This window comes from Pocillopora verrucosa, chromosome 3 (assembly GCF_036669915.1).
Source record: "Pocillopora verrucosa isolate sample1 chromosome 3, ASM3666991v2, whole genome shotgun sequence".
In the NCBI taxonomy this organism is placed as follows: Eukaryota; Metazoa; Cnidaria; class Anthozoa; order Scleractinia; family Pocilloporidae; genus Pocillopora; species Pocillopora verrucosa.
This window is the reverse complement of record NC_089314.1, coordinates 4,475,496-4,487,076: the sequence shown is the minus strand read 5'-3', so window position 1 is coordinate 4,487,076 and position 11,581 is coordinate 4,475,496. Positions and strand designations below refer to the sequence as shown.

Here is an 11,581-nt window from a genome sequence, read left to right as displayed (position 1 = left end):
TAAACTGTCCCATTGGCATATATTCTAAATTGGTTACTGTCTGTTGTAAAGAGCGATAACGAATGCATCTCAGCCAAGCTTGACAACTTCGTCTTAATTTACATAAATTTGGCGTGTTGCTCAAGCTTCCGTTTGGTGACTTCTACATAAAATTTCTTGAGTTTGAAAATGATTAGAAAACGGGACAAAACTGTTTTGATGGTTGTAACCCTTGTGGCGGCGACTTGTATATTTTTTCAGCTAAGTTTTTTATGGAACTCACGTTCCTCCTTTTCAGAAATCGCTCGAGAGAAACAAGATATCGAAAAACATTTGCAGCAGATGGTAATGCAGGAATTTCAAATGCATCCTTTTAACTCAGCCGCGGAATCTTCGTCAAACTTCACATCGACTTCTACTTCGCAAATTAATCACAAAACATTTCTTACAACCAGGAGATCTTGTATGCAACATTACGATCTTCTTATGATTGTCTCATCCGCTCCAGGTAATTTTAAAAGAAGGAATAACATTCGAAAGTCATGGGCTTTCGAAAGAGCCTTTAGACCGAGATGGACGACAGCTTTTCTTGTCGCTAAAACACAGGATAAAGGAGTGTCAAACTTGTTGTTAGAGGAAGACGAAGCTAATAAAGACCTTGTGCGAGCCAGCTATTACGATCATTACTGGAATCAAACCCGGAAGATACAAATGGGCTTCGAATGGGCAGTAATGTATTGCAATTTCTCGTTTCTTTTGAAGTTGGATGACGACGTTTTCGTGCACGTTCCAAGAGTTCTCTCCTTCTTAAGCGCACCCACCACGCCGAAGAAGATGTTTTATGCTGGCTGTCATTATGCAAACATGGGCCCTCATAGGAAAGGCAAATGGATGGTAACTTACGAGGAGTATAACGAGACAAGATATCCAGATTTTTGCCCCGGTTTTGGATATATTTTATCTCACGATGTTGTACGTGCATTTGTTGACACTTTCTCTTCTTTGCCGTTCTTCAGATTGGACGATGTTTACGTTGGCATGCTGGCAAATAAGAACGGAATAAGTATCACAAACAATGTGGGTTTTGAAGTATGGCATCCACCCCAATATGTATGTGTTCCAACAAAGGATACTTTAGTCAGGCATGATGTAGGGGAAGAGTGCCAAATGAAAATGTTTAACTTAGCCATTTTCCCTTAGTAGTTCGATGGCGTGGTCAGTACATTCTTATATTTAGATAAATTCTTTAATGAGTGATGTTTCTCTGTTCAATATCCGTTGTACATTTGAGTGCAGCCATTTAAAGCTATATTTGTTTTGAATGTGCGTTGCTCGAAGAGTCAGAATCAGGGCATTGGATGCTACAACATTTACCGACAATTAGGCTGAGTGTCAGAGCAAGTTGTATAGCTGTCACTGTTAGCAGTAGATATCAAGAAACGACTATCACAATTTATTATTTTATGGGAAATGTTATTGAATTTTATTGCTTTCTCGTCCTATAACAATTGATTGCAACGTTAAATAGATTTATATTTCCTTGAAAATGCACGAAAAGTAATTGTGAAGAAGCTTGTAGGATGAATTAGCAAAGTTTGTATCACATTGTATTGATGTGCCTTAATAGTGTCTGGGAATGAGTAGCTCTTAGAGACTAAAACTATGAAAATGTAAGATTTAGCTCTCACCGACCTGAGAGCAATCAAGACTTTATATTCTTTCATCCAGACACATACAGGGTGAGGAAGCAAGAGGCACGGAACAATTAATTTAAGAAATGTAGTTGATAAAATAAACTCTTCTATCTGGTTTTCAAGCAATCTTAAAACATTGACTCATACATGTAACTAAAGATTATTCAACGGAACTATTATTTGTAGCTTCATTTATGGCTTCACTCCACTCGGTAATCAGTTCATGTACCTTATGACTGTAAGTGTAAACTGTTAAACTTTATTTTTTAATTTATATTGATGAAGACAAAAAATTGAAATAAAAGCTTTCGATCGATCGTGGAATATATGTTCTCTCTTGACCAAGCTTATTTGGTCAAGATGGCTGAATATTGACCTCGTTCTTTTTCTGCGTTTTTATGGACTTCGTTTCATGAAAACGCATCAAAAGAACTCGGCCCATATCTAGCCACCTTGACCTCACGCTTGGTCAATAACGCATACGAATATATTTCACGCAAACCCATACGAATCTAGCAAGGGAAGACAATACAAAAAATCATTGCACTTCTGAGCCCGGAATTTGTCTAACGTATGGGTCAGTGGACTTCCTTTCCTTGTAATTTGGTTCATAAAGTGTTAACTTCTGCACTGATCACACAAATATATCGTCAAAATCTGTAGCACCAAAGAGTCTGAGTCAATGATATAAAGAGAGGTATAGGTTAGCGTTCTCACTGTTTTGACGTCTGTCAATTTGATGCCAAGAGCACATCAATATAAGGGTTTGTAGTCAATGCCTGAATACTTCTTGACCTACGTCTCTGGCAAATAAAAAGACGCTGATTAATATCAGCGGGCCCGCAATATGCCATGAATATTAATCACAGGATTCTTTGGTGCAACAGCTATCACTTTAACATCTCAATGTAAATATCCGCTATAACAACAATGCAATAGCGCAGTTAAACAATTGCATTGAAGGCTTATTACATTTAGGACCAAATGTTATTACATTTAGAACTCTATTACATTTCGGAAAGTTATTACATTTAGGTCTTCTATAATCCTAACGTAGGTGTCTTATTTAGACGAATAACGTAAATTTGAGCCGGAGTAATTTAATGATCTGAACCACGTAGGAATCTTGCTATATTTGAAAATGACGATAGACTGACAGAACTTTGACATAAGCTGTCTTCGGCGCTTTATTCCATCGACACGACAAACATATCTGTCCTTCAAAATGACCAAGGAATAGTAAAGCTCATCGTGCAGATGGCTGTGTTTCGATTTACACCCAATCTGTTGACAGAAGCGCCGGCCTAACTATGTTATCGACGGGAAGGAATTTGATCGTGTGATCACTTGGATTCGAACTCCATGACTGTCTCTGATTTGTAGATCAAACTAGGCCGTAAGCAGATCCTTTAGCGAATGTCTAAATCTACGACCCATTCCCAAAACCCTGGACTGACGCTTACGGGATTTTATTTTTAATGAGAGAACTAGGACGGTTGTCAATTTTCCAGGACCAAAACCTTTGCATTTAGCGTTTTTAGCCAAAGCTCGAGGTCTTTCTTGACCCGTTTTCGTCATTTAGACGGAGTAGATCTCGGGGACTTAGAACTACCCTGCTGCTGGAATAGTTTTTTCTTTTTCTCTGTTTCTGCTCTTTAAATCAGTTCGGTGGCGAAAGTACTAAGTGTTTTCTGCCGGCATAACCGCCGTTGCCACTGTTTAGACCGACTTGGCCTGTCCGTGCTTCAAGAAGAGCAAGAGAAAGACATATTTTTTTTTCACGATTTGATTTTGTGGGCTGTAAAATTACTGACGGATGATTTTACGGATCGACTGTTCAGACGGAATTAGGGTTTCGGTCTCTTCCATATTTTCTCACGGCTTCTTTACTTGCGTTCTATTTCCGCTTGTGCTGTTTTGGAAGCTCGATAACGGCATAATCCGAGAATATCTTAGCTGCAAATGTGCTCGCAGAGTGACTTGCTTTCCTCGTAAAATAAGAAATTTGCATTGGGCAATAGTGCCTTCAATGTTCATATCTCACCCCTTACATGGCATTATGGGGTCTTAAACTTCTCTGTGAAAAAGGTAGCATCTTCTCCTCTGCTTTTTGAATAAGAACATCGAATCTTTGTTTTAGACTGATGTAGAGCATCAACTTCATGCTTCCTTATGGCCGTTGGCCTTGATGCTAGTTAATATACATGTACGAGTGATGCATTTCTTGCATTAAGGCGTTAGGTCGGTTTCCTTAAAGTGAAGACCCTGATAGGCCCATCCCGATTATCCCAGCATTTGTTTTGGCATTATGTGGTTAAAAAAGTATTTTTTACACTTTTTCTGTAAAAAGAATTGCTAGCGTTATTTAGCATTTTGCATAACTTTGATCTAGATTTCAGCACTCAAAAGAGTTTAAATGCTAAATTTTAGAATTCAAAAGCATTGTGATGATTTGCTTTTGTGTTTTAGAGAAGGATTTCTGTAACTGTATGAACTGAGTCAGCTGGTCAGCGGTTAACTTTCAGAGGCCGTTCAGGCGCATGTACAAACAAGATGGCGTCGGCCAGTGCCACGCCATCTTCTCGATACTTGCAGCTTATAGAAGGAAATTCTGAGGGGGAACATAGACCGGTCCCTTCAACGATAGCTCGAGATCGATCTTTAGAATGAACCAGTGGAAATTACAAGCGGAGAGGAAACAGCGATACAACGAAAGTCCCGTTATATGAGCGAGTTAAGCAGTTCCCAGGCGAGAATTTGATTGCCAGAGAAAGAAAGTTGTTTTGCAGTGGATGTAGAGAAATCATTTCCTCCATGAAAAGTGTTCTGAAAATTCATATTTCGTCCAAGAAGCAACGGTAAACGGTAAAGAGAAGTTGAAAAAGTCAAAATTGAAAGACCAGACCATAATCGAGGCATTCAGAAGCGAAGGAAGTTCAAAAGATAGATCGAAGTTGTCTGTGAGTTTTTGAAGGTGGGTATCCCGATCGATAAAATAGACATGCTACGGTCTCTGTTGGAGAAGAACAGCTATCGACTCACTGGAAGCTCTCATCTGGGACAGTATGTTTCCATGGCTTTGAAACAGGAAATTGAACGGATTAAACAAGAATTGGAAATACCTGGTCAAGTTAGCAATGACAAGTGACCTTTCAGTCATTTTTGACGGCAGCACCAGACAAGGGGAAGCAATAGTACGTAATAGTACGTATAGTGGACAATGACTGGAACATTATCCAACGGCTTGTGAGAATTGATGTTTGCTCTAAGTCAGTCAATGCCAACGAATTAGCACAAGTTCTTAATCAGTGCCTGTCTGTTGATTATGAGGTCAGAGCAAATTCCTTTCTAGCAGCCATGAGAGACAGTGCAAGCGTTAAACAAGCAGCACTGGACAGAATAACATTTATATTCCCTAAGATGCTGAATGTCGTGTGCTTCTCTCATACACTTGATAACGTGGGAAACCATTTAGTGATCCCAACATTGGTAGAGTTCGGAAGCCTTTGGATTAGAATGTTTCGCCATAGTTGTAAAGCCAAGCTGTTATGGAAGGATTTAACAGGTCAAACATCAAGATCATATAGCGAGACTAGAAAGTGGTCCAAATGGGAGGTGTATCATCAGTTGATGGTGCAGTTTGGAGATGTCGCAAGGTTCGTAGAAGAGGCAAAGGACGCAAAAGTTTGCCCACAGTTACCGCCACAACTTCAAGCAATACTTTCTGAACCACAGCGACCAATGAACTTGAAGCTTGAGCTTGCCGCTACTATTGATGTTGGCGAACATTTTGTGAAAGCCACGTATTTTTTGGAAGGGGATGGTCCTTTGATTTTTGGCTTGTTATGAGAAACTAAGCGCCATTTTTTTGTCAAGCTCCTTGTTTCCCTAACGTCCGTGCAATTGCAACTGCAATTGCGGAGGAAGAACGTAAGAGCACTCGAAGGGAGTGCGAAGGCTTATGTTTAGCCGGCAATTACGTGGTTTCTGAGAAAGTTCAATGTCGATCTTTATGATGTAGTGGTAGCATTCAAGGCTTTCAGACTATTCTGCCCCGTTAGGATTCAGTGGCTTAAGCCTACAAATGCATTAGTAGAATCTCTGAGAGCATTTCCTTTCCTGGATAGTGATACTACCATCAACGGTCTCAAAGCCGAGCTTCCTGCCTATTTGGCTGCCGCTGAAGATGTTGTTACCCGACTGAAGAGAAGAAAGTCGAATGATGGTGTGAGCACGAGGAACAACTTCCTCGTTGGGCTTCCGCAGTGAAGCAAGTTCTCCTTGTCCAACCATCGTCTGCTACGGCAGAAAGAGTATTTTTAATACTGAAGGCATCCCTCAACGAGCAACAGAATTGTGCTCTTGTTGACTACCTCCAAGCCAGTGTCATGTCACAGAACAAAAAGCGCTAAGAACTTCGAACATTAATTAACTGTTTATCATTGGACAAGTTTTGACTGTATCAGAAGTTTAATAACAAACAATTGAACACTTTTCACTTCATTCAGTTGCTGATACACACATGATACCTGAGTTTCTACGTTTTGCCTGAAATTAAACAAAGCATTTTCTGCAAGCAAAGTAGCATTATTTTGAGAATCGAGCATAATTTGAGCATTTTTTGGCGTAAAGCGGAATTTCTAGCAGCATAAAATGCCAGTTTAGTAGCATAATCGGGAAAGGCCTAGACCCTGAGACGTTCTCTGTTTTGGAGTGCAGGTATGAGTCCATTCAACGTTTTAATGACATAAGCAGTGACTTTGGACAGGTTTATAAAATGAATTAAACAATGGAAATATGTTTATGAATTCTACTCTAACCAATATCTTTTTATATCATATCCAGGTTTTAAATCAGCATTACTGAGCATAACTATCAAGTGAATATTTATTTCTTTTCTTTAATTGTTACTGTAAAGTTTTTATTAATATGCGTGAAACTGCTGCTCGCCTCGACCAGCTGTTGCTATCTGCGAGCAGTAGATGTCAAGCCGTAAATATAACAGTATCAACTGAACTGAATTGAGTTGAATTAATGATTATGAATTCTAAACTGACAATGTGTAACAACATGAATACTCTAACCAACATATTTTTTACATCAAAGCCAGATTTTTAGTCAGCGTTTCCGAGCGTAATGATGAGGACTCTGTTTCAATAGGTAAAAGTAAAATTGAAAGCCTAGAAATTATTTGACCTCTGTAGCAGTGTGACAGTTTCTATTTTACCTTGAAACGGAAAAGTTCCGTTGAGTAATCTTTGATTACATACATGAGTCAATGTTTTAAGATTGCTTGAAAACCAGATAGAAGAGTTCATTTTATCAACTACATTTCTGAAATAAATTTTTCCGTGTCTCTTGTTTCCTCACCCTGCATGTGTCTGGATCAAAGAATATAAAGTCTTGATTGCTCTCAAATCGGTAAGAGCTAAATCTTATATCACATTTTGATAGTTTTTAGTCTCAAAGAGCTACTCATTCGCAGACATGACCCTTTGTATTGGCATTAAAGCATATCAGTACAAAGTGATTCAAACTTTACAAAATCATCCAACAAGCTTTTGGACAGTCACGATTTGTGTATTTTCAAGGAAAAATAAAACTATTTAAAGTTGCAATCAATTTTTACAAGACGAGGAAGCAGTAAAATTCAATAAACTCCCCATAAAATAATAAACTGCGATAGTCGTTTCTTGATATCTACGGCTTATTTTGACAGATACACAACTTGCTCACACACTCAGCCTGATTGTCGGTGAATGTTGTAGCATCCAATGCCCTGATTCTGACTCTTCGAGCTTCGCACATTCAAAACAAAGATGGCTTTAATTAGCTGCACTCAAATGAACAACGGATATTTTATAGGGAAAAATTATTCACTGAAGAATTTATGAAAATATACGTATGTACTAACCACGCCATCGAACTACTGAGGGAAAATGGCTAAGTTAAACATTTTCATTTGGCACTCTTCCCCTACATCATGCCTGACTAAAGTATTCTTTGTTGGAACACATACATATTGGGGCGGATGCCATAGTTCAAAACCCACATTGTTTGTAATATTTATTCCGTTCTTACTTGCTAGCATGCCAACGTAAACATCGTCCAGTCTGAAGAACGGCAAAGAAGAGAAAGTGTCAACAAATGCACGTACAACATCGTGAGATAAAATGTATCCAAAACCGGGGCAAAAGTCTGGATATCTCATCCCGCTATATTCCTCGTAAGTTACCTTCCATTTACCCTCCCTTAAAGGAACAGGATTTGTGTAGTGATTGCCAGCGTAAAACATCTTTTTCGGCGTGGTGTGTGCGCTTAAGAAGGAGAGAACTCTTGGAACGTGCACGAAAACGTCGTCATCCAATTTCAAAAGAAACGAAAAATTGCAATACGTTACTGCCCATTCGAAGCCCATTTGTATCTTTCGGGTTTGATTCCAGTAGTGGTCATAATAGCTAGCTCGCACAAGGTCCTTAAGTGCTTCATCTTCGTCAAGCAACACGTTCGAAACTGTTTCATTCCGTGTCTGGGCGACCAGAAAAACTGACGTCCATCTTGGTTTTGCGGATCTTTCGAATGCCCATGTCTTACGAATGTTATTCCTTCTTCCGAAATTACTTGGAGCGGATGAGATAATGATAAGAAGATCGTAAGGTTGCATACAAGATCTCCTGGTTATAAGAAATGATTTGTAATTGATTTGCGAAGTAGGAGTTGTCGTGTGATTCACTTTCAGTTCTCGTAATGGCGTCTGCCGCACGTCGTTTTCGACATCTGGTTGTTCACGAACAATGTCAGAGAAGGAGGAACGGGTACTCCGTATAAGTCCTAGTTTGAAAAATACATAGATTGCCATCAAAAAGGCTAAAACCGCCAAAACTCTTTTTCCATGTATTCTGATCATCGTTTACCGGCAAACCCGAGAAAATTGCCAATGCCCATAAAGTCGACATGTGCGGCGGCTTGCTGGCGTTACGTAGGAACAGAAAGTAAAGTTTACGTCATCTAACCCTTTACAACCTAATATTAGTATGTGTTTTTATTCCTTCTTTCGAAGTTACCTGGAGCGGATGAGATAATCATAAGAAGATCGTGATGTTGCATACAAGATCTCTTGGTTATAAGAAATGATTTGTAATGAGTTTGCGAAGTAGAAGTTGTCGTGTGATTCATTTTCAGTTCTCGCAATTGTGTGGGCTGCACGTGGTATTCGACATGTAGTTGTTCACGAACAATGTCAGAAAAGGAGGAACGAGTACTCCATATAAGACCTAGCTGGAAAGATACACAAATTGCCATCACAAAAGCTAAAACGGTCAAAACTCTTTTTCCTTGAATTCGGATCATTGTATTCCAGATAACCTGATAAAATTGGGTATGCAAATAAAATTGGCGGAGTGTAAACTTGCCTGCTGGCGTCGCTTAAAGCGAAACCATAATTATTAATGTTTTAAAATAATGTACTTTTCCATTCAAAAATATCAGCATGCTCATTGGCCGAGAATACGTGAATTAATCCCGAACAGAGTAAAATTTTGAGATTGAATTGATTAAAGTCGGCAAAAGCACAACAAAACAAAATGGCAGAAAGATCTCTTAAATCCTTTTAACTTTCGAGAAAAATGTTTCGTAGAGAAAGAACTCAATGTTGTCCTGTCAGTTGAATTGGACCTTCCTCCGTGGCTTATTTTCTTAGACGGTGTGAGACTGGATTTTTATCTTGTGCCTAAATACGTTTTTTGCACTCTAATTCTACATTCGAAGAATCGACAGTCCTGGATATCGAACCATTGATACAAAGTATTCTCTTCTTCGTCTAATTCCAACAAAACGTGACAATCTTTACGCGCGCCATTGAACTCACTCCTCAGATAGCAGATCTGGTGGATTTTGTGTGCTATGAATTTACTAACGGATGATTTTACGGATCGACTGTTCAAACGGAATTAGGGCTTCAGTGTGTTCCATATTTTCTCCCTGCATGTTTTCCCTACGTTTAATTTCCGCTTGTCCTGCTTTAACAGTATCAACTGAATTGACTTGAATTGAATTAATATGAGTTTATTAATTCTAAACTGACAATATGTAACAACATAAATACTATAACCAACATATTTTTACATCAAAAGCAGGGTTTTAGACAGCCGATTACTGAGCATAATGATGAGGACTCTATTTTAATAGGTAAAAGTAAAATTGAAAGCCTAGAGATTATTTGACCCCTGTAGCCGTGTGACAGTTTCTATTCTACACTAAAACGGAATAGTTCCGTTGAGTAATCTTTGGTTACATGTATGAGTCAATGTTTTAAGATTGCTTAAAAAACCTGCTAGAAGAGTTGATTTCTGAACTAAATTGTTTCTGAAATAAATTGTTCCGTGTCTCTTGCTTCTTCACCCTGCATGTGTCTGGATGAAAGAATATAAAGTTTTGATTGCTCTCAAGTCGGTAAGAGCTAGATCTTACATCACATTTTGATAGCTTTAGCCTCTAAGAGCAACTCATTCCCAAACACTATTAAAGCATATCAATGCAGTGTGATACAAACTTTGCTAATTCATCCAACAAGCCTCTTTACAGTTACTTTTTGTGAATTTTCAAGGAAAAATAAATCTATTTCAAGTTGCAATCAATTTTTACAAGATGAGAAAGCAATAAAATTCAATAATATTCCCCATAAAATAAACTGCGATAGTCGTTTCTTGATATCTACGGCTTATTGTGACAGATATATAACTTGCTCTGACATCCAGCCTAATTGTCGGTGAATGTTGTAGCATCCAATGCCCTGATTCTGACTCTTCGAGCTACGCACATTCAAAACAAATATAGCTTTAAATAGCTGCACTCAAATGAACAACGGATATTGAATAGGGAAACATCACTCACTGAAGAATTTATCTAAATATACGTACGTACTAACCACCCCATCGAACTATTGAGGGAAAATGGCTAAGTTAAACATTTTCATTTGGCACTCTTCCCCTACATCATGCCTGACTAAAGTATTCTTTGTTGGAACACATACATACTGGGGTGGATGCCATACTTCAAAGCCCACATTGTTTGTGATACTTATTCCGTTCTTACTCGCCAGCATGCCAACGTAAACATCGTCGAGTCTGAAGAACGGCAAAGAAGAGAAAGTGTCAACAAATGCGCGCACAACATCGTGAGATAAAATGTATCCAAAACCGGGGCAAAAATCTGGATATCTTGTCTCGTTATACTCCTCGTAAGTTACCATCCATTTGCCTTTCCTATGAGGGCCCATGTTTGCATAATGACAGCCAGCATAAAGCATCTTCTTCGGCGTGGTGGGTGCGCTTAAGAAGGAGAGAACTCTTGGAACGTGCACGAAAACGTCGTCATCCAATTTCAAAAGAAACGAGAAATTGCAATACGTTACTGCCCACTCGAAGCCCATTTGTATCTTTCGGGTTTGATTCCAGTAGTGGTCGTAATAGCTAGCTCGCACAAGGTCCTTAAGTGCTTCATCTTCGTCGAGCAACACGTTCGAAACTGTTTCATTCCGTGTTTGAGCGACCAGAAAAACTGACGTCCATCTTGGTTTTGCGGATCTTTCAAATGCCCATGTCTTACGAATGTTATTCCTTCTTTCGAAATTACCTGGAGCGGATGAGATAATGATAAGAAGATCGTAATGTTGCATACAAGATCTCCTGGTTATAAGAAATGTTTTGTGATGAATTTGCGAAGTAGAAGTTGTCGTGTGATTCATTTTCAGTTCTCGTAATTGGATCCGCTTCACATGGTTTTCGACATCTAGTTGTTTACGAACAATGTCAGAAAAGGAGGAAAGAGTACTCCAAATAAGTCTTAGCTGGAAAGATACGCAAATTGCCATCACAAAAGCTAAAACGGTTAAAACTCTTTTTTCAGGA

General features: G+C 38.9%; 3 protein-coding genes across 3 annotated transcripts; 1 reads left to right on the top strand and 2 right to left on the bottom strand.

The window, feature by feature from the left end:
- Positions 1-168: 168 nt before the first annotated feature.
- LOC131796599 (beta-1,3-galactosyltransferase 1-like) lies at positions 169-1,724 on the top strand. Its single transcript, XM_059114198.2, has one exon. The coding sequence runs from the start codon at positions 169-171 to the stop codon at positions 1,177-1,179; it is 1,011 nt and encodes a 336-aa protein (XP_058970181.1). The 3' UTR covers positions 1,180-1,724.
- Positions 1,725-6,877: 5,153 nt separating this feature from the next.
- On the bottom strand, positions 6,878-9,023 carry LOC131796579 (beta-1,3-galactosyltransferase 5-like). Its single transcript, XM_059114180.2, has 2 exons — positions 8,842-9,023; positions 6,878-8,431 (listed from the first exon to the last, which is right to left on the bottom strand). The coding sequence occupies exons 1-2, from the start codon at positions 9,021-9,023 to the stop codon at positions 7,600-7,602; spliced, it is 1,014 nt and encodes a 337-aa protein (XP_058970163.2). The 3' UTR covers positions 6,878-7,599.
- Positions 9,024-10,307: 1,284 nt separating this feature from the next.
- Positions 10,308-11,581, bottom strand: LOC131796585 (beta-1,3-galactosyltransferase 1-like). Its single transcript, XM_059114184.2, has one exon. It carries the CDS (start codon positions 11,542-11,544, stop codon positions 10,612-10,614), a length of 933 nt encoding a protein of 310 aa, XP_058970167.1. The 5' UTR covers positions 11,545-11,581; the 3' UTR covers positions 10,308-10,611.